The sequence below is a fragment of the Pongo abelii genome, chromosome 5 (genome assembly GCF_028885655.2).
Source record: "Pongo abelii isolate AG06213 chromosome 5, NHGRI_mPonAbe1-v2.0_pri, whole genome shotgun sequence".
Lineage (NCBI taxonomy): Eukaryota > Metazoa > Chordata > Mammalia > Primates > Hominidae > Pongo > Pongo abelii.
The window spans coordinates 1,482,699-1,505,804 of NC_071990.2; the positions used below are offsets into that span (position 1 = coordinate 1,482,699).

The 23,106-nt window shown below is 49.7% G+C and overlaps 1 protein-coding gene across 1 annotated transcript in view; it reads right to left on the reverse strand.

The window, feature by feature from the left end:
• Positions 1–1,894: 1,894 nt before the first annotated feature.
• GMDS (GDP-mannose 4,6-dehydratase) overlaps positions 1,895–23,106 on the reverse strand; it is a 622,616-nt gene continuing 601,404 nt past the window's right edge. Inside the window, exons 10-11 of the mRNA XM_002816345.6 lie at positions 2,561–2,629; positions 1,895–2,320 (exon numbers count right to left, since the gene is read on the reverse strand). Of these exons, the coding sequence (XP_002816391.1) occupies positions 2,258–2,320; positions 2,561–2,629 (132 nt within the window). The 3' untranslated portion in view covers positions 1,895–2,257. The remainder of the gene's footprint in view (positions 2,321–2,560; positions 2,630–23,106) is intronic.

Consider the following 23,106-nt stretch of genomic DNA (forward strand, 5'->3'; position numbering starts at 1 on the left):
AGATAGAAGAAACCCTGTAATAAGAATTGTCTTGAAGGATGTCCAAATGAAATTCTCTCATAGCACAGAAATAGATAAAAAATGCCGAAGTAAATCTATTCTCCTTTTCTCCTTTTAAACACACACACCAGGAAGCCAAATGAACTCTTGCTCCTTCCATTACTCAGGGTGCAGGAGCAGTGAGAAGGTTGCAACCAAAAATACTTTAGTTTCCTTCAAACATGGATGCTGCCATCCGTTTGGAGAAGTAGAATTCAACATCATGGCTTAACTGGAGTTGCATAAACCCCTGCCTAGAATCTCTCCTGATTCTAGGTGTCCAAACAAGCAACACTGAATTAAACAGGGCCATGGCAAGCCTGAGGGCCTCTGGAATAGTCTCTCCTGGGTGTGGGAAGGGAGGTTCCGGTGGTCAGAGGAGAGGGGGTGCCTGCCCATCAGGGTCAAGGCTAAGAGGAATGTGACTCTTTGTGAGATTTGTTGGAGGATGTGTGTGACAGTGGGTTTGGGAGTTGGGTTTGCAAGTGTTTGTGAGAATGTGTGACTGTGAGATGGCATGTTTGTGGAGTGTATGTGCACTTGTGAATGGATGTGCATGGATGTTTGTGTTTGAGCCAATGTGTGAGTATGTATCTGTGTGTGTGCCCACTATCCCGCCCAGGCTCAGAGGCCCGGCCTCCCAGCAACCATGTGTTTCCAATTAGCAGCATCCCGCCTGGGAGTGCAGAGAAGGCGAGTCCTGGGGCAGCTTCTGAGGAGCGGGTGGGCTAGCTCAGGCCCCCCAGTTCTGCTCCATCGAAGGCGAGGCCGCCCGGCCAGCAAGCTTTCACAGCGACTGGGCAGCCACACAAAGAGCCCTCTCTCCTGCGCCAGTCGTTGGAGACTCGGTCCTCCCCCAGATCATAAACCTGCCTGTGAAGACGTTCAGAAATAGTTTACCCGCACTCACGCACACATGTGCAAAGGCTGGAATTCCATTTGCTATAAAGTTTTATTTTATTTTGCTTGGAAGGGGAGTGAGGGGGAGAAGAAGTGTCCTGACCTAATTTGTTCTAGGGCAAAATACTGTATTTCATGTAGAGGTATACACCTGTACACGAATCCTTGCTTGCTGCCTATGGGTGTCCTGCACATGTGTGTGTCAGCCTACCTGTAGCTGTACACCATACATAGCTCAGGAGCACACACCTGTGGTCTTACCCAGGCCACCTAAATGATGCACTCAATGAAACCAGGTCCAGAGATCTGAGGCTGAGCCTTAAACCTTTTTATTATAACTTCAAATTAAAGCTGATGTCGTTCAAGTGCATAGCACAATGTCTGGCATGTATTAGGCACTTAACATAAATGGCTGAATGAATACATTAAACTTAGATTTAAAAAGTGACCTAGCAGTAATAAGAAGAGGTTGGAAATAAGCACTGTGTGAAAGATTCTAGACCACAAGGAAAGGCACAGGCTCAGACCTCTAGGTAACCTGGTGGCTTTGCCATGGAATGTTCCAACAGTATTTGCTTACCTTCAAGTTTCTTCTTCCGACCCCCCTCTATTTCTCAAGACTTCTTTTTCAGATGGTGAGAGCCCTTGGGTTCTAATTATAGTCAGCAGAGACCAGCCAGGGTGTGAATTCCTCCCTTCTGCAGGAACTAGGTTTCCAGAGTGACTTGTCACCAGGAGGGGAAAGAAATGTCCCAGGCAAAGACTAAGGAGGAGGCTCGCCGGAGCACCCCCGCCCCCCTTAGCCTTGCAGGAGTCCTCCCACCAAGGGCCTTCTCAAAACAGGGCAAGGCCTGACCACAGCGATCTCATTCCAAGGCCTGGATTGTGGGGTTGTTTGGGGACCCTTATAGCCGTGTTCATAACTTGGAGAAAACATCCACACCGACCCTGTAAATGCTAGTTCACAGAAAGACCATTTTTAATATGAAAAGAGAAAAACAATTTGAAGGCCCCACAGTTTGTTGTCTAACAACATAATTTCAAGTAAAGTGAATGTGATTAAAACATCTTGATTTCACAAAGCCATTCAGAGGAGGCTTCGACAAAAGCAAAGCGACCCAAACCCTGGAGGGTCACATCCCGGCTGCTACAAACCTCGGCGGGGCGGCCCCGCTCCTGCGGCCGGGACAGCGCAGCGGCAGCAGGGGCCGCAGGGGACCCGCAGATTGGCACGCCCCTCCCCATCCCCACAGCGCGTCTGCACCAGCGACTCCACGGGGATTGTAGCCGGAGGGCGGGCCGGGCTCCGCGGCGCTGCTCAGGCATTGGGGTTTGTCCTCATGAGCTCCACGTCGGCGTGCACCATCTCCCTCACCAGCTCCTGCAACACAGGGGTGGGCGTGAGGGAGGAGCTTCTGCCACTCTCTCCTGGTGACACCCCACCCCGGGTGTCGGCCCCAGAGAGGCCTCCGCGTCCCTCATTCCAGCTCCCCTCACTTCTCCCGCACCCCGCCCTCCGGGCTTTGGGCATCGCAGGCGCCTCAGGCGCCCGACCCTGAGAGCTGCCGCCCTGCGGCCCGGGGCCCCGCAGCGGGCGGCGTGCGCCCTAAGAGATACTCACATCGAAAGCGACCCGGGGCTTCCAGTTCAGCTTCTGTTTCGCTTTGGTGCAGTCGCCCTGCAGAAAGTCCTAGGGAAGAAGAGGGGGAGACGAGGCAGGCGTGGGTCGGGGGGGGCGCAGCAGGTCCCGAGCCCCGGGAACTCCCACCGTTCCGCTTCCTCTGGGCGCACAAGGCTCCGGGTTTCCCTGCTTTCGGTCCCTGCTGTGCGCGTTCAGTTGCGGCTCTCGGCGCCGTAAATCACTAGGTCGCGGTTAAGAATGTGCTGTGCGGACCGTGACAGCGATCCATCCCCAGCTACCTCCACCCCTCTTCTCCCCAACGCGTCCCTTGGACCCTTAATGCTTTTTTTTTTTTTTTTTTTTTTTTTTTTTTTTACATGAAGTTGTCAGGGACGCTACTGAGAACTGTTTCGAATTACTGTGCTTCTCCCGCTAGGAGGGAAGTGAGTAAATCACCAGGCGCCCCTCCCAGTTGCCCGTGTCCCTGCGCCGCTCAGCTCCTGCCGCAGGGCTGGCCGCGCCAAGCGCCCATCCTACCCAAAGCCACCAGCCCCGCGGGGAAGGGACTCGGGGTGTGGGGCGCGAGGTCCCAGGACTCGGGGACCCCTCTATCTCGGCCGGAGCGTGCGACCCTCTTTCTAATGCGGCCGTGGATGTTTCTTCCCGGATCGCAGCCAAGCGCGGTTCTTCCTGGGCGGTGGCTTTGGGCTTTTCGTACCCACAGAAAAGTCAGTTCACATCGCCTCCCGCACACACACGCGCTCATAAAACGAAACTGGAGTTTCACGAAGCAATACTTAGCCTTAGCGTCCAGGAACTCTATAGACGGTCTATCCTATTCTACTCGGTTCGATTCTGTTCCTAAGAAAATGCCGATCTCGACCCACTTGTCCTTCCACGATCCAGCACAGAGCTGCAGCCAGCAGCTCTGCAGGACCCCGCACTGCCCGCCACCGTCCCCTCTGGGAGTGCCTTTCTCCTCCCGCTTTCCCCAACTGCTCCACTCGAGGAGACAAGGGCATTTCATTTCCATCGACTTAAGAGGCTTCCTTGGAAGGAAGGCTGGCTAAAAGAAAACCAGCGGAGAAGAACTTAATCCTGCTCTCAGCCCCTACTCACCAATGTCTTTGTTACAGCTCTGTGAAGACTGATTTACATGAAGATTGAGATGAGAATTTCAAGATGAATTACAAAATAGGAAAGAAGGAAGAAAGGAAAGGAGAAAGAGAGGAGGGAGGGAAGAAAGAAAAAAGACTTTGAGATACATAATTGTTAGAAGTGAGATAAATATTTAGCTTTTCCATACACAAATGTACTCATCAAATAACACATAAGATGTGATTCCTCGAAATAAACTGAATGTGAAGGCAGTACGAAAATAGCCGATCTTTAAAGGTGAGAAATACTCGATCATTCTATTTCAGCTACATACAAATTAAAGAACAGCCTAAAAGGAGTTTCATCCTGTGAAAGTAACAGTCAAGCTGCCTCTGAAAGCCTTTCCTGCTTATTTTCTTCAGACTTCCCTGAAACTTGGCAGGTGGGGGAATTTGTTCTAGATTCATGACGGAAAAGGTGGGGAGGGCAGGGGTGGGACCTGCTTTGCCCTGGGTTTGGAGCTCACCTTCTTTGCTAAGCCTTCTAGAGCAGAGGCTGTCTGGATCCTACTGAATGTCTGCACCGTGGGCTTGAAATGGGGCTGCAGCAGTACACGCAGCGACTCTCGCTCTCGTTCTCATCATCCATCACTACTTTTTCAAACGCTTTGCATTTCGCAATACACTAAAGTACCAGTTTCCTCCCCAGAGTATTAATAATACTAAAACAAGTTATTTCTGCTGGCCCTAAAAGTCCATATACAGATTCTTCAGGAAAAGTAGAATACAAAAAGTAGTAATTAGCAATTTAACATAGCTCTACAAGGAAATAGCAATATAAGCAGAAAAACAAAGTAATTTATTTTTCTTTCCCCTCCCTAAATAAACTTGTATATATTTCTACAGGCTTCTATTTTGCTATAAGCGTCACACAAAGATACTCATTCTTTTTCCCCAGAGGAAGCTGTGCCATGTGGAGTCATGCAGCCCATCCCTCCCCTCTCTCAATCCTATAGCAGCTAGACGGTGTGGAGAAACATGGTTATTGTTTAATCACATCACACTGGCTGTAAATCAACCAGCACGGCATAGGATGCAATTCATGGCTGTGAACACATAGTCAGCAAAACCCTAAAACCCAGCTTGGCTTCAAATAATCTTGGTAGGCTTGGGAAATGGAGCTTTGTATTGTAATTATGTTTCCTGTAGTTTTCTACAAGTAGCTCACGATATAAAAACAATCAGGGAACTACAATTAAGGAAAAAGAAAAATGGTTTTCAAAGGCTTAGAAACAGATATTGCTACCATACACTGTAAAAGTATTTCATTGAAACCAGAGACGCACCCAGTTAAACTTCTCAATTTAGTTTTGAGCCTCGCTCCAATACTGCAGTCTAGCTGCTTCCTTTAACCTTCTGCCAAGGCTCTGTCTCCCTGAAATTTAATTAGACCAAGAGACCTTGGGAAGAAAAAGGATGAGGTCCCCTCAGAACAAAACGTCGGCTCTCTATGCCAGCTGTTCCTAGGCTGACATCTGGACTGGGCAGTAAGCTTATGTTCCAATCAACTTTTAAGGAAAGATTACTAGCATCCCAGCTTGTTTTACACTTAACTGTTCCTGAAGGAATTTCTTACTTCTTCCCATTGTGTCATTTATAGAAAAGATATAGTCAATAGTTCATCCTGCGAGGTTCTAGGCACAGGACATACTTAAAGGGTGGCGTGGGGAGGGCCTGTGTGAGAGAGTGCACATAACTCTAGAGGGAGAGCAAGGATGTGGATTCCCTTCTTTAAATAAGGCTTCCTCTGGGCTGAGAAGGAATTAGGTGGTGGAAACTGCTCATACAACGGGGTCCGAACTGCTGTGCTCAGATACAGAACTGTGAGGACTGAGAGGAGAGTGTGGGCCAACATACACGTTCCTTTAATCTTTACCTCCCTCTTAAAGACTTTTGAACTTCCACAAATCCCCTCCACTAGGGTATAATCAGCTCCTAAGGACAAGAGAGAAGAACGAGCTTATCTACTGCGCTCTTTTCTTCTTTTTTGACAGTTCGGTTCCTTCATTATACATATGCTTACAGCGTTAGTATGACAACGGGGGCAGAAGCTGAATTAAAGTGATGATTTTACGTACAGCTTCCCAAAAGGACTTCCACCAGTGCAACTGGGTGGTCTGGAGCTTTTCTTGAAAAAAGAGAAAATAAAGCTTTGAGAAAAATTTAAAGTATTTCTATGTGAATATGACATTTCCTGAACTCTGGCTTCTGGTGTCTTCACTGTTTTCATTGCTATTCCTTAGGTGAACTATACGGTTTCAATATGTAATTTATAATTGTCAAATTCAATTAGGTTTAACTGAGCATTTTACAGCAGCAAAACAGCAGGAGCAATGTCTCCGTCCACACAGCCCTTCAGATTTCTGACTCACGGACTGTGTGTATTCATTTGACCTTCGGGAGTTGTCCTTTAGCTGTATCATCCAGGCATACATTTACAGAGCTGCAAATGGCAGCATAGAGGAGGGCATGTTTGGCTGCAGCCATTTTTTAGGCTTTCCTGGCTTATGTTCTTGTTAAAGTGAACTGATAAAGAGCCAGACCAAATGCTGGAAAAGTCATTAAGCCCGTTTCTGAGCCCACAGTAGTTAACGCAAACTCCAGAAAAGGAGAGACCATAGTGTGCCATTATCTTCTACCTTAACGACAGGTCCCTTTCCTCAGATCTCTTCCATCTAGATAACAACGCAGCTTTAAAATCACACTGGTTAGTTTTCATTCCTTCCCCCGACGTTATTTTGATCATTCTTTAACACATCCATTGCCTTTGATACTCCATACCACTTTCTCTAAGACCATTGTGGGGAATGCTATTAAACAGATTGTATCACATAGGATGATTTTTTGAAGTTCACAGTCTCATTTCATTTTCTCCCCTTTTCACTGAGTTTGCTTTGGGAAAATTTTAAAATTTAGTTCAAACTAGGTGTTGGATGCCACATTTCCTCAGCAGGTCTGCTTATAAGGTTTGCAAAGAACATCTGTTTAGGTGGAGAAATATTCTAAGAGTATGAGATCTTTTGGCAGACTATTGTTAAATTTCTAATGTACATCTTGGAAGAAATTGACTCTTGAGTGCTCTAAATAGGAGAAGATGTATGGACAGGGATGTTAATAAGGAAAGCCGAGACTGATGAAAGCCTTGGCGAAATATCTTCAGGAATTTAAGATACCGAGCTGTGAGGGGCACTTAATATTCTTTTTTTTTTCCCTTCTACTTTTCTTAGAAAAGCAAAATTGAGGAATAGCTCAGGTTCCAAGGGAATAAAAGAATGCCAATGAATTTGGTTCTTGATCCAACTTTCTGCTAGTGTAGAGTGAATAGGAAAGCTTGACTCTTGGGGTAATGTTTCTTTTTCAGAAAGGCAGAGCTGCTAAACAACAACAAAAAGCCTCAGGAAAAAGCTCTCAAGTCGCACAGAGTATCCTAGTCAAGATTCCAGATAGTTGAGAATAAGACTGGGAAATAACAAAAAATGAATTCTGAAAGATCCCCCAGAAAATTTGCAATATACGACATCTCTTCTTGGGTGAAGCTTGAAGCCTTACATGCTCACGAATTTATCCTTTGGTTTAATCCTTCCCAAAGAGGGAGCCAATGTCCGAGCAGCAAGAAATGCTGTGGTGTTAACAGCAGTAATGAACATTCCCTCTCTGTTCCCTTACTGCTGTCTATCCACACCAACTGAAGTGGAAGTCAGACCTCCCCTTTAATGACAAGGGGCGATAAGAGAGGAGAAGAAAACAGCAGGCGGTTCTGTCTGCTCAGGAAGCGGGACTCGGTGGGACTGTCCATCAACAGAGGCTAACAGAATGCCGGCAGAGCTCAAACAATGCTCAGGCAGCCTCAGGGAAATGGAGTCAGTCAGCACTGGCCCAAGGAGGGTGCAGGCAGTGGAGAGGAAGTGGCAGAGGGAGGAGCAGGCCCTGCACCATGGCCTCCTCCGTAGTAGCCACCCTTATGGAGGCTGCTGTGTGGCAATCAGCAATGGTGTAGGCTTGGAATAAAACCACCACTGGACACTCCCACTATCGCCACTGTCACCTCTGCTGGGAGCCTCCTTAGATGACTCCGGATGTGCGGTCCAGTCCTCCTGCATGGTGCCTAATGGGCACTTTAAAATCCTCTGACCACCCCTCTCCCCGATCCCACTTTTCTGATGGAATCTCAGTTGGTAGAATTTGTCATTTGGGATCAGCAGCTGTTAAGCACTACTAAACAAATGGAAAGAAATGCATCCATCCGTATGCATGCCCCAGAAACCAGCGACAAAGTCCGGCTAGTACAGGAGAGCTTTCGTGGAAAGTAGATGAGAACGTGGTCTTCATTATGCGCCTACTTGTCAATAAGCTTAGGGTGGTAAAAAAAATTACCGGTGTTCACTTCATGAAAGGAGAACTTAATGGCATGTATAGTGCAACCTATATATAAATGGATCTTTTTTCATTTATATTTTAAAAATATGGTTGACATAGTTGACATAAAACAAGAATTGTAGTTAAGCAAAAAGGGCTCTATAAGCTACACAGACAACATAATTATTTAGGAGAAATACAGGATTTAAGCAAGTCAACTTCCTTTAAAACAAAGTTTTAACACATATTCTGGAGAAAGCCCTTTCTAGCAGACCTGCTGGAGGTGTGTGGAGATGAGTGCAGCGGTCCTCTTTCTTCCATGGGATGAACCGCACATGGTCTATGCAGTTTATACCACCCCAAAGCTTGTTCCTTTCCCCAGACCAGGTGGTTGCCCCGGCTGCGTCCGCCTGCCCATGGGCTGCCTGGCCTTTGACTGGGAAAGAGGAGCACGCCCCCCACCTCCTGAGTGGGGCCCAGCCCAGGAACATGCCCACTGTCTGCCCTGTCCAGCCCTATGCAACTTTGAGGCCTTCCCCGTTCAACCACGCAGCAGTCTGAGCCAGCTGAGCAGGGGAAAGCACTTCTCAGAGGCTGCGCTGGGAAGCTTTTGGGGAGCTGCCTACTCATAGGTAGGTGTCTAATAGGTTTCTTTAAATGAAATAACCATATAAGACTTTGGGGATGTCATCTTGCATCATACATATTTACAAGGTGCTGTGTCTGTCTGTACCTGTTCTACATCTATAATTGCAATCGTGGAGTTAATTTTTTGTTAGCTTTATTTCTTGATCCCTGATGCTTACAGTAGCATCAATCTGGGGAAAGCTAGATTAATTACTGTAACTAGAGCTCTCTTGGTTCCGGTTAGCTCACTGATCTCCACTTTGACTAGCTGAGATGGGGGGTGGCTGACTCATAGTTGTGATGCAGGGGCCATTTAATGAAAAGGAGATAAGGTTGTCAGTGACCTCAGCATTCCAGGCTTCAAAGCCAGCACCATCTTGGTCGGAAATTACTGGTTACTGTTAATAACTGGATCTAGGGTGTAAAGATTTATCCATGCTGGAAGGAGGTGGCAAAACCCCGAGGACAGGAGATAAAGCGCCTTTGAGTGGACCGATTAGGGACTCTTGTGACATCGCTGGTAAGTGGCACCCTGGATACGAGAGGCAGGCCGCTGTGCTCTTGCCACTTAGGGCTTTCTACCCTCAAAGCGCTTTATAGACATCAGCTAATTAAACTACAAAACAATCACATCCAAAATGCAACCTAAGAGATTTTTGTATCTGTTGCAGGTGGCCTCTTTCCTAGAGATGAAAGTTCTGTGCAAAGCAAAGTATCTCGGAGGTAAAAGCTAAAGTACTTGTCATCTGGCTTATCTTTACCCTGCACCTTCTCATCTAGGAATGCCTACCTAGGCCACAGGGGATCCTGAATTGCATAAGAGGAAGGTAATTTTCCTTAAGCTTGTTTCCTTCTAGTTTGTTAGGAAATCTACCTATCTCTTAGAAATGCCCCCCCCCACCGACCCACCACCACTGCTTTGGACATGAGTACTACACAGTACAATGTAGATGGGATTTTTTTCCTTTGTGGTTTTTCTCAATGTATACAGTATATTAAGTCCTCCAATTCAACACACCTCACTTCAATAATCCATCCTTTCTTCCTTCCTTCCTTTCCTTCCTTCCTTCCTTCCTCCCTCCCTCCCTCACTCCCCTTCCTCCTTCTCCCCAATCCAAATATAAATAACGTTAACAGGGTCATTCAAACAGGGTCTATCAAACATATACCCACAGGCTCCTCCAAATATTCATTCCCTCAGCCACTTCTTAAGAAACTCAAGGCCTAGCCAAACACCTGACCACATCCAGATTCTTGCTTTTTGGCCATTTCTCTGGGGACTTTTATATTGGAGAAAAGATTAAGATAATTACTATGATATTTGTTAGCAAATTTTTGGAGAGGTATGGAGAGGAGATGAGCATGATGACAACTCTTTAGGTTGACTGTAATTCTGTTATCACCCATTTGGCCACCCATCATCACAGGAAGGCTCACAGGGTTTTGTCAGGTGTCTATACTACATGGTCACCTGGCACTCCTTTATATCTTCATGAGAGGAACAAAGTCCTGTACCGAAATGCATCTGCAGAGGTATTTCAGCCAAGTACTTGAGAATGTCACAAAGGCATCTAGTGATCAGGTTCTGCCGATTCCTAGTCCAGCAGTCACAACACTCAATAGGACAAAACCCTCTGTAGAATGTGTTGTAAGCAATACACTTTATGCACATTAATTTGAGTGGCAAAGAGGTCTCTAAGTAATAGATGGTATCAACACACAGAAATATCAACTTAATGCTGGATGGAAACTGACACAGAAGAGTCCATATTGTACATATTGTATGATTTGCTGTATGTGAGGTCCCAGAAGAGGCATCCATGGTTATAGAAACGAGATTGGAGGACAGGGGAGGAGTACTGACTGGGAAGGTGCACCAAGGAACTTTCTGGAGTGATGAAATGCTCCTTATATGAATAGGAGTGTCGGTTACATGAGTGTGTGCGTTTGTCAGATCAAACTGCAGTTCAACATTTGTGCATTTCACAGTATATAGATTTTATCTCAATACAAAAATTTGGCCAGGTGTGATAGCTCATGCCTGTAATCCCAGTGCTTTGAGAGGCTGAGGTAGGAGGATTCCTTGAGGCCGGAAGTTTGAGACCAGCCTGGGCAGTATGGCAGGACCCTGTCTACAAAAACTTTAAAAAATTAGCTGGGTGTGGTGGCACTTGCCTGTGGTCCCAGCTACTTGGGAGGCTGAGGTGGGAGGACTGCTTGAGCCCAGGAGTTTGAGGTTGCAGTGAGCTATGATTACACCACTGTACTCTAGCCTAGGTGACAGAATGAGACCTTGCCTCTAAAGGAAGAAAAATTCTTAGACACAACCAACATGGGGACATTGCTGGAGAGACCTGGAATCATAACGTGGCTCAACCACTTCACTCTTTCTTAATAACTCTGAGATTCAGGTTTTAAATCTGTAAAATGGGGATGGCAAGGCTTGCAAAGTTGTGTGAGAATTCAAAATTGCACAGTAAAAGCAGCTAGAACCATTTCTAATTCATCCTATACAGGCTTTCCATTAAGGCTATTATTTATCACTAAAATGTAGGAAAAACGATTCTTTTCATTTCTTGTAGTAACATCATGGATGAAGATGTAACATTTTTAAGTGGGCTGTTTTATAGTTTTTCTTTGATACTTAGATGCAACTTTTACCCTGCACCCCAACCCTTCCTCTAATTTTAGATAATCATTTTCTGAATAGCTGTAACAGAGTGTAAGTGTAGAAGATTTTGTACTCTGCTGTCCCTCAATTTCTGCAAACATTTCACAGTCTCTTGCTTGCTTGTTGCCACACATTTACTGCTTTAGGCCTTGGGGAAGCAAACATGGACAAGAGAAGGCCGTGGCTGTCATGAAGCCCATGTTCTAGGGGTTGACAGCACAAGAGTTTGCGGAGACCTGAGTTTCGGCTGATGGAGCACAAGGGAGTGACTGCAGAGGGGGCTGGCTTGTTGGAGGGCGGGAGGGCACTCTGTACTGGCTGGGCGGGGAAGGCCTTTCACAGAGGTCACTGGATCAGAGATCTGCACAATGCGCAGGGGCCGGTCACAGAAAGATCTGGGGTGTGAGGGTCTCTTGGGGACACTGCAGCTAAAAAGGCCTTAAGGGAACCCCAGAGACAAGGCTGCTGTGACTGGGCATGGAGAGTGAGGGGGAGAGCAGCCCGTGATCACGAGGCTGGGAGGGACACACAGGCAGGCATGTTGGCCTCCCGGGTGGTTTCTGCCACGGAGCCCAGGCCTTTCCCAGCAAAGCCACGTGGTCGCGAGGCTCTGCTGTCCAGTCACAGTGACTGCCTTGGAGTATCTATAGCCTGCAGGCCGTGGCTGGGGGTTGGAAAGCTGGCTACCTCAACTTGATGGAGTTTACAAGTCTGACTTTCTGGTGCCAATTTTTGAAAGTGTGGAACTGACTATAAACTGACATTTAGCTGTGTGTCTTTTTAAAAAGGTGGACGAGTTGTTCTTGCCCTGTATGGCCCAACTCTAATACATAATCCCTCTTCCCCTGGAAAATCTGCCACTCTTTGATGTGCTTGGGCCACCTAACCTAAAAGCACCTGGCGACTCAGGTGCAGGCGACTGCAGCGGGACTGCACCCAGCTGGCCCTGAAAGACATGGAGACTAGGGATCACCAGAGGCAGTAACCTGGCCATGCTATTCCAGCACCTGCTAGGGTTTGCCGTGAAAGGGCTGTCCCTCTTCTGGCCAAATGAGGACATGCTCAGCCTCTGAGGGCTACTGAGATGCCGCTCCACCCTTCATTTCCTCCTGCCTGCAGTGAAGCTGTGACCCTGAGCTCCCCTTGCTGGTTAAAGGCCTTCTCCTTTCCCAGTAGCTCTCAAGAGGATGAGGCACAGCACTGAAACTTGCCTGAGTTTTGAAAACATTTTTACCATACTCTTGCGTGTGTGTGTCTTTCTCTCTCTCTCTGGGTGTGTCTCTGTGTCCGTGTGCACTGTGTAAAAGTCCACTCATTTACAGTGAGAACCCACTCACTTTGAACTCCATCCTTTACTGGCCCAGCACATCCAATATGGAATCTGGGCTTTGCTCAGAGCCACGGTGGGCTTTTAAGTGCTGGGGGCATATGCTGCGATGGATGAGATCAAAGATGCCTGCAGATGCTGCCTGTGGTTTAGAAAGAGGGGCAAGAGCAGGGGAGAGACTGGCTAAGAGACTCCAGCCACAGATATGGTAAGAGACGATGGTGGCCTGGACACGAGGGGTGGGGAGGGGACGTAGCGACGGAAAGGCATGGGTCAACTTGAGATGATCTTGGAGAAAGAGCAGAAAAGGCCTCCCTGGGGTTGGAGGCGGTGGTGAGGGAAAGAGGACTGACAGAGAACTCCTAGGATTTTCGTCTGAATGAGAACCTTTTTATTGCTTTCAAAGACGTTCTATGAATCAACAATGCCAGAAGCGAAGTTCTCCTAGTGGAGTCTGCGTGTGCCTCTCCCCACAGCCCTGCCAGCATTACGTAGCATCTCCTTTTTCAGGATTTCATGATTAGAGAACAGGGACTCTTTCAAAAGATCACTTCTAGAGAATCACCTGTGACCTCTCATATCATTCCATGGAGCACGCCTTCTTGTTTTGATCCTGATTTGAGGCCAGAGCCTCTCTGCTGAGAAAGTCTGCTTAGCTCTGGGAAAGGAGCTCCGTTTCATACGTCCTGGCTGTGCTCCTGTGAAAGGCAGGCTGAGGGGAAACAGCTTGTCTTCTTCCGTGGCCGTGGTCCACGGGACAGGTGAGGAAAGGGTTAAGACAAGCTGTGTCCACTGCGCAAGCAACATGGCCCACTTTCATCCTCCGGCTGCCCCAGGAGGAAGTCCGAGGGGGGGCCTTTCACATGACATCATAAAAGCCTGATTTATCGCCAGCCACCAAACATCTAGAAAATCATAACATCCTTTCAGGAAAATGCAGTGGAAAATAATCAGGCTGACTTTGATGGGAACTTTGGTGGGGACTCCGAGTGCGACACTGTGCGGCGACCCTTGGCAGGTGCTTTGTTTGCCTCGCTGACAAGGCTGAGGGTCTGTGCTGTGCAAAGCACACAGGGGAGTGTGGCCCTCAAGTCTGCAGATGCAAACGAGAGCCTGGTTCATACTCTGCCAACTTGCCTAAAATGATACTGCGGTGGATGTGAACGCGCTTTGGAAAAGATAGCTGTATCCAAATGTGAGAAATTACTGATTACAGCCTTGTACATAACCCACAGCCACTCCAGGCAAGCAGGGCCCAGCCTTGGCACCTCCAACACTGCATCTGGGAGTTGCTCTTCTCTGCTCTCAGCCGGGGCTATCTTTAGGACACTACTGTTTGGTTAGAGCCCTTTCCTCACAAGGCACTTTTCCTACTTCACATTTCCAAAGTAACCTGCCACCGTGGCAGCCCTCCTCATCACAAAGAGGACTAGGAGACTACAGAAAAGAGACACCCCAGAATGTCAGCGGAAATAGAAATAAAGGGATGAGATCTGCGTGCCACAAGGAATCTGTTCCAGGAATGTCTGCATCTCTTCGGCGCTTCTCTTGCTCAGTAATTTGATGAAACCACCAGCAGGAACCTCCTCTTTGATGTGCACAACATGCTCTCCAAATAAACACAGGAAAGAGGGACAAGGGTGGCCTAGAGTGTGGGATAGTTCTAGAAACCTGGCCACATCAATTCTAAAAAGCCTGTTGGCGTAGGAAGTAGGCCTGTCTTTGCAAAGTAATGCCCACTCTGAAGGTCTTGGGATTCCTGAGTTTGGAGCAGACAGACATTATAAAGATTGAGCCAGGGCTGACAAACGGCTAGCCTGAGGTTGAAGTTTGGCAAAAATCAACCCTTGGACTCAGTTCAAAGTTACTTTCACTTAACTGTTATACCAGCAAGTGTGCAGCATGAAGACCACTCCCAAGATGATCAGACTCGTGCGAGAACACAGCCACCAACACCTCTCTGGCCGTCCTGAAGGTGCCTGGAAGGTTGGTGCTGATGTGGCCCCCATGCAGGAACAGGCTCCCATGGAGGGATGAGCCCCCAGGATGGAGAGCTCAGGGCCTAGCCTGACACCATGAGCCTAGGATTGGGGGCACTGGCTGCCACACAGGCAGCACTTACCACGCTACGGTTATGTCCTTGCAAGTTTGACTCTTACCCGCACCAGCGGGCCCCGGAAGGTCTGCCCATGCCTCACCTGCCCAAGGTTCTATGGGAATGGCGTGGAAGGCAGCAGGGAGGAGAGATGAGGCCTAGGCCTGGCCCTGCAGCACAAGCTCTCAACTCGGGCTTGCCTCATCTGCACGCGGGGGAACGCTGGGGCCGGAAGAACTCTAACGGCCCCTCTCCAAGCCACTGCTTGTCATTCTGCCAGGCCTGCTGGTGCTCGCAGAACACCTTGAGACTGCGTCTTGCCTTTGGGACCCCGCACTGTGCCTCCTAGCCTAGCGCCAGGCATGGCTCCAGGCAGCTGTGGCAGCAGAGCGGTAGGACTCAAGGTGTCTCAGCTGGGCTCCATCTGGCTCGTTGTCTGCACTGAGCCTGAGTCGAGCCAGGTGTCTGGGGGAGCTGGGTGACTCAGCACATTGTCAGGTGGCAAAGCGTGGTGGAGAGGGCTCCCTTGGCCCTGGTCTCCCTGCACCTCTGCCCAGTAAGGCCTTTCCAGGCATCTCTCCAGGCCCAGGAGCCCTGCAGCTGGGCATGTGCTTCCTGGCCGGCCCCGCAGACAGCACTTGTGAGGAGGCAGGCGGCCCGGAGGGCAGAGGTCTGACTCGGTTCTGGTGTGCTGAACAAGGCCCCGAGGAAGCTACTGCTTCAAACTCTCCCCTGTGAAGGCATGGCTGGACTTCTGGGGAGCTGTCACCTATGGCAAGTCAGGCTCTCTGGGTGCTTATGCTCTCTCGTGGCTATAAAGTGGACACTTGTGGCACCTTAGTGCCCTGGGTGGAGCAGGTCACTGAAGCACTTGCATAACACCTAAATAATGGCACAAGGGGGAAGCACATTCCGCGCCAGCACAGATCATAACCAAATGCCTGACCTACTGCAGACTGTTGTGGGGACAGAGGCCTCTAAGCAGAAGGCTCCCAAGAGGAGTTCCCTCTGCAGTGGGCCAGTCAGTCCCTGCACTGGCTGTTCAGGATGGGTTTTTTACCAGTTTAGGCAAGGGTTCCCCGAGGGCCCTTAGACCAGCAGCAACATGCCCCCTGTCCTTCAGCCTTCTAACAGTCCTATGAGGTAGGCAAGGAAACAGCGGTGCTGGTAAGTGGGTAACTTGCCGTGTGCCACTTGAGGTGGATCCTGGATCCAAACCCAGGCTTATCTGACTCAAGCAGGTAACTTGCCGTGTGCCACTCGAGGTGGATCCTGGATCCAAACCTAGGCTTATCTGACTCCAAAGACTAGGTTACTAGCCCATTAACCTGGACCACCTCCCCTGGTGGTCTTCTCTCTTTAGTTATGTGTGCTGACACTTGGTAACAATAAACGCAAAGCCATGCATTCACCACCAGGTAGAGGCTGAGGTGTGTAAAGAAAGAATTTGCCAACAACACGGACAGGAGAGAGAGAATATGCTTCTGCGCTACAGAGGTCCAGATTAGATTAGAGCAGAGCCAGGAATGGAACCTAGGAGTTAGAAACAAAGGTAGGGGGCATGAGAGACACCAGGCAGAAATGAGCATGGGTCTCTTCATGTCAAAGCCCCACACTAAAAAAGCCTGATGCAGCCTTGGGTTTAGAGCGAAACAAAAATTCCACTGTTTTTCTCTAGCTGGAGATGAATGGTTTCACAGAGGGAACCCTGGCTGAAGAAAAAGCATCTTTGATTTAGTTAATTAATGTAGCTTTCTCGAAAACACTGATCAACTCCTCGAGTACCAGCAGGATGGCCATGATCCTGAACTTTCTACTTATGAACAGCTTAAACACAGGCCAGGGGCTGCGTGCCCATGGATTGATTCTATGCCCCAACCCCCAACCCCCGACACTATGAGGCCGTGAGACTCCCAGAAGACTTCCTCAGGCAGGACTGGGCTTTGGGGGGCATTATTCAAGGGAGTATTGCTTTTGAGGATGGCAAGGAACACTCAGAGCCACCTGACATGGGAACTCTGGGGTTTGGGATACTTCCAAGGGACCTTTGCTTGGTATCTGTCCCCTTTAGAGCACTCTTTTCTATGAAAGGAACCCAACTCACAGAATTAGAAAGAACTCTCCGGGTCTTATTAATGCCACCGCCATGATTACTAACAGAAACACAAATATTCCTTAGGGTGTGGAGACTGAGGGAGACCATGTCTTCAGGTCAATGGGACCTGCATGAGTGGAGTGAGTCTGGAGGTACATAAAGACTTTATCCACAACTACTTAGCTCATGAGTCTGGATAGTGAGAGTGCAGAAAGAAAGTGACACCTTGAAATCTTCTTATTCCATCCTGGCCAACATTCATTCATACATGCAGTCGGCCCAGAAGCTCAAGGTCAGTGACGGAGACTGACATAGATGGCGATCTCCGACAGGTACCTGTGCCTGGGGTAGGCAACAAGGGCAGGCTAGCAGAGAAGCAGGTGGGTACCTGTGGATATGGGGAGAGGGCCCAGGCTTGAAGAGGAGCAGGAGCGGAGGAGAGACGGCTTAGTGGTGGCCTTAACAATGCACCATGTTAAGGATGCCACTGAGGCACTTGCAGAAACAGATACTGGGTGACATGCCTAGCATTTTCCCACTGGGGGAAGTGGAGGGATTAAGCTACCTTCACAGTGACACGCAGGAGGGGCTCACAGGCCAGTGAAGTGAAGGCTCTTGGGAAATACTTCCCAGAGAAGATTTTCCCTGAGCTGGGTTGTGAGGAATGAGCAGAAGGTAGGGAGATGAAGTGCAAGGCTAAAGTCCAGATGCAGACGGCTGTTCAAGGACCCAGTGGTGTTAGAGAACCTCCCAGGAACCGCCGTGTTTAGTACGGCTGGGGGCCAAGTGGAACTCTCTCGTTTGCTGAATGTGGACTCCCAAGTGCAAAGCAGTCATCGCAGCTGAGCATGAGCTTTGGAGTCAGATCCAAGCTGAGGCCGGGCACAGTGGCTCATGCCTATAATCCCAGCACCTGGGAGGCCAAGGCAGGTGGATCGCTTGAGCTCACAAGTTCGAGATTAGCCTGGACAATATGGTGAAACCCCATCTCTACAAAAACTAGCTGGTGTGGTGGTGCATGCCTGTAGTCTCAGCTACTTGGGAAGCTGAGGTAGGAGGATGGCTTGAGTCCGGGAGACGGAGGCTGCAGCGAGCCAAGATCATACCACTGCACTCCAGCCTGGGTGATAGAGCCAGACCTTGTCTCAAAACAAAACAAAACAAAACGAAAACACAGATCCAAGCTGAATTCCAGTTCTGCCACTTACTTCCTGGATGCCCTGAACCTCACTGGGCCTAGGTTCCACGATGTATAAGCCTGTTGAATGATATAGACCAATGCTAAAGATCAGAGATAAAATCAGTGCCTGATGTTGGGTAAGTGCCCAACAGACAGCAGCTTCTGCCACTGCACAGTCAGTGACGGCTCTACTGGGGCCCGGGGAATGCAGTTAGACCCCAGAAGGATGTGCCAGTCCATGGTACCAGTTCTGCAGCACTGTTGCCCAAGGCTCCCTCACATCACTCTTCAATTCTAGCAATCTGCTGCCCTCCTCATGCAGTTGGTTCCCGACAGCCTGGAATATGCTTCCTCTTCCTCATTGAAACTGTGCCCATGGAGAAGCACATGGGATTTAGGGTTACAGAGACTTAGGTTGACACTAGATTCACCACTTTTGAGGTGGCTTGGTGTCCTCATCCTCAGGCATGCCACACCTGCAGGTGTGTTATGCACCTGTCACAGGGTAAGGCCTTCCACGTATGCTCGCTTTCCTCCTGCCTTAGGTCCCTCTTTAAGCGTTGGCCACTCCCCAGCCTTGTACCTCCCTGACCTCCCTCTCGGCTGAGCAGCTCTCTGAGGCTGTCCCATGCCCGTGGAACATGCTGGATGTGGCTGTTCTGAGGCTGTCCCATGCCCGTGGAACATGCTGGATGTGGCTGTTCTGAGGCTGTCCCATGCCCGTGGAACATGCTGGATGTGGCTGTTCTGAGGCTATCCCATGCCCGTGGAACATGCTGGATGTGGCTGTTCTGAGGCTGTCCCATGCCTGTGGAACATGCTGGATGTGGCTGTTCTGAGGCTATCCCATGCCCGTGGAACATGCTGGATGTGGCTGTGCCTTCTAGGTGCCCGTTTTGGAGAGAATACATTTCTCATAAATGGCAGGGCAGGCTGTCTCAGGTGTGGTTCCAGAGCACATGGGATGTGCCCTTGCATCCCCACAGCGCAGGCCCAGGGCTGCTGACACAGCAGCCAACCAGACACATGGGCAGCTCATGTTCTACTGTGGGGGCACTGGCAGTAAACAGGCAAGCAAGGAAACAACCAGGTGGTTACAAGGCCTCTGATAAAAAGAAAATTGGGTAATGGGGGGTCACGAATGCCAACACGGTGCTGTTTAGGCAGAGTTATGATTGACAGTGGGGGCTGCCCCAGGTAAACCTCGAGGTGGAGGGAGCAGGCTGGGCTAGGGCCCTGAAGGGCTGGCTGGTTAGAAACCCTGAAGTCCAGAGTGACCCCATGGGGCTGGGGTCAGGGAAGCTGTTACAGGTGGCGGTGGCTCCACGGCTATGAGAATTATTTCTGGCTTCCTCAGGAAAGATCCCTGTATATATTTCTTCCTCTGGGTGCTCATTAGACCCTTTGCCTGCAGATGGTCTTAGGAATTCCCTTGGGGAAACTGGTGGCCACCCACATGCTGGAGATTGGACTCATTTTGGGACGTCCTGAGACATGCTGTCTGTCATTCAGGGGCTTCTGGGGCTCACTGAGGTCCTCATCCATTCCTGTGCACCCTGGAGGTCCTGGAGGATGCAATTCAGGGGCTAGTCTTATGTTCCTCAGGGACAATCTATGTCACTGTCATGTTAGTGAAGATAAATGGGGAGAAATATGCCTTGCCAGCTGGTGGCACTCAGAAAGTGCCATGGAGCAGCACAGCCTGAGTCTCAGAATGGACAGGAAAAATCTTTACCTTCTTCCTGTCAAAGGAGGGAAATACCCTGTGGAAGGTCAGGGTGCTGTGCACCTGGCAAGTGCCTGCCTGACCCCAGCCTGTGGCAGAACCTGAAGGGCCACTGCGATCTTTATCAGGTGACTCAGTGCTTAGCACTGGGGAAGGGCGGAGCGTGGAGCAGGCACAGAAGGTCCCGTGGAGAGGCCCTGAGCAGCCCAGACAGGAGCACTCCGTTCTGCTGCTCAGGGGGGCATTACCTCCAGCAGTCAGGCACGTACAGCTCACGTCTCTCTCTCTTCTATCCCTCTTCTCTCTCCCTTTCCTTCTGCAGGATTTAATTAATTGAAAGTCAGGTTTTTAACTATTGGCAGCTTCCTGTTGGATATTTGGGGTCTGCCCTGGGGCTCCCCCACGCATCTCTCTGACTTACCTTCATGAAAGGTGAAGCAGAAATACCCCAACAATTCGGCACACTTCTTTTGTCCCAAAGAGTGGAAGCACACTAGGAAGTTCTCAGAACCCCGAAGAAGGCCCTCATTTCACCTGCTCCTTCAGGATGCCCCTGTCCCTTCCTACTGGCCCCTGGCTCAGAAGGTTCGCCCTGCGTAGCCCTCTCCTTTTCATCCTGTCCTCGCTCACTTGGAACCCTGCTCTTCAGAAACTAAGGGGAGCGCAGCAAGCCTCAATTCCCTTGAAATCTGGGCAGTTTCCATCTTTTTTTTTTTTTTTTTTTTTTTTTTTTAAGAAAAAAATAGATAGAGTCTCACTCTATCGCCCAGGCTGGAGTGCAGGGGTGTGATCTTGGCTCACTGCAACCTCCACCTCCCAGGTTCAAGCGATTCTCCTGCCTCAGGTTCCCAAGCAGCTGGGACTACAGGTGTGTGCCACCATGCCCAGCTAATTTTTTAATGTTTTTAGTAGAGACGGGGTTTCACCATGTTGGTCAGGCTAGTCTTGAACTCCTGATCTCAAATGATTGGCCCACCTCGGCCTCCCAAAATGCTGGGATTACAGGCGTGAGCCACCACACCCGGCCAGTTTCTGTCTTTAAACCTACCCCAAAGGTTCTATAACTGCTGCTCAGATTTGTCTGAAAATTTTCGTTTTGTCAGGGAGAAAATAAATTTCTCCTTCAAAATCTCCACCTTCTCCCTAAGGTGAAGGTCAACCTGGTCTTTGTCCTCTAGACTGGAGAACGGAGTTCCATGGTGACCATCGTCCTGAGTCCTTGTGCATAACAGATGTGGGGTAATATTTTGACTTTATAAAGCCTGCCTTCACAATGGCTTCTTTTGTCTTTGTGAACAGCACAGGTGGGCAGCTGTGCTGGTCCCATGTGGGCGACAGGCGAGCTGGGCCTGGACGGTCTGTCTCTCCAAGTCCAACAGGAAGATCAGGATGGGCCTCGGATCTCCGCTCCTAAAGCTGGGCCCCACGAAGCCCCTTCCCTTTACTCCTTATGGAGTCCCCTTCCTCACTGAGTTTTTTCCCCTATTTTAAAATAGCTCTTCACAGAGACTCTTTGGGGGCTTTTAAACAGCCCTGGTCTTAGCAGAGTTAACACAACCACATCATGAGGCATCTGCTGACGAGGGGGGCATCCTGCAGAGCCGGTCCATACTTCCTTTTATTTTCTTATCCAGCTGCTTTTCTTCCCCTGAGTCTCCCCAGAGAAACTGGTGATTCTCAACACATCCTGTGGAGTTTGTGAAAAGTGGAGCTTGGTGAGGTCCTCAGCCAGGTGAGACGTGCCGGAATCTCCAAGGGTGCCCTCATAGAAGGTGTCTGAGGATTGATTCACCAGACCAGACAAGTGTGGGGGGCAGGGACAGCATCTCACTCAGCTTGGTGTCCCTGGGACCCAGCCCATTTGGCAGGACACACAGGCATTGTAAGGAAATGCAATTTCCTTATGCCTTCCTGAAAACGAACCCTGACTGCCCATGGTGCAGCTGAGCCCCCGAGGCTCTGTTGCTGCAACTGTGCTCATCTCCAGGTGGCTCTCAAGGTGCTCATCCCTCCCTCGGCTCCCATGGCATAAATGAGGCAAAAGCAGAGCCTTCGAAAGTCCTTTTAGCAGAGTAGGATGTGGTTACCAGGGCCTTGGGTAGTTGCGGGGGTGCTGGCCAAAGGATACATACCTATAGCTAGGTGGGGACAGCGGAGGTTCAGAATAGGCAGATGCGTAGAGACGGGGTAGAGAGGTGACTGCCTGGGCCACGGTGGGGGGGGGGGACAGTGGGGACAGTGGGGACTGCTAATGGTTATGGAGTTTTTGCCTCTGGTGATGAAAATGCTCTAGAGTTGATGGTGGTGATGGCTGCATACTGAGCAGACTAAAACCCATTGATCATACACTTCAAGCGGGTGAACTGTATGATGTGTGAATTATACCTCAATAAAATTGTTTAAAAATTAAAAGTTGAAAGTCTCTTCCCAGCTCCCCTCCCCTCTAAAAAAAAAAGTCCTTTTAAAAACCCTGAGAGGAAACAAAGGAGGAAAGCACCCTGCAGGTGGGCCCTCTCTAGAGGCCAAGCCTGACTCCTCAGCTGACAAGGCTCCCAGGGCAGATGGCCCTTACCCAGCCCCCGCTGTCCCCAGATACCTCCCCTCTAAGCCTCAGGGCCCAGCCCTGTGACTGACATTGCCCCGGGTCCTAGGCCTGCTCTTCTGGCAAGGAACCCCCAGTCTGCATCTAGGTCAGCACGGCACCTCAGCCTGCAGCCACTAGTAGCCTGCAGCCACCAGTATGAGGATCCACTCTTCCTCCAGGGACCCACCCGGGGAGGGCCCTCCACCACCAGGGGAGACCCCTAATTCCACCTGAGGGAACGTGTGAACGATAGCAGACAGCACTGCAGCTGTGACTAGGGCCTGTCAGGTGGACTGCAGATTGCCACCTGGAAGCCCTCTGCTGGGCATCCAAACCTGCCTTCCTGCTGCCGTCTCGCCATCGCCATAAATGGGCTGCATATGAGCCGCTAGGCTGCACTCCCAACAGGCTCAAAACTTTGCTCCTGCCTTTCTCACCACTTTGCACTTTTTCCTCCCTTCCCAAGTTCCCCAGCTGAAATTCTCTCCACTTTAGAAGATGAAACTTGTGCTCTGAGTCAGCCAACATTTCTCAGCACCTCCTGTCGGGAGGAGCCAGGTACCCTCCCACAGGGAGCTGCTCTAATCCCTGCTGCCCCCCCAGGAAGGAGATCCCAAGGTCCCTGATTTATGGCGAAGAGGAGGGACTGTGAGGTTTTCTGGTGACCACAGAGCCAGGGTTCACGGCCACCCCCACTGCCGTTTCTTGCACCTGTACTGTGACTTTGC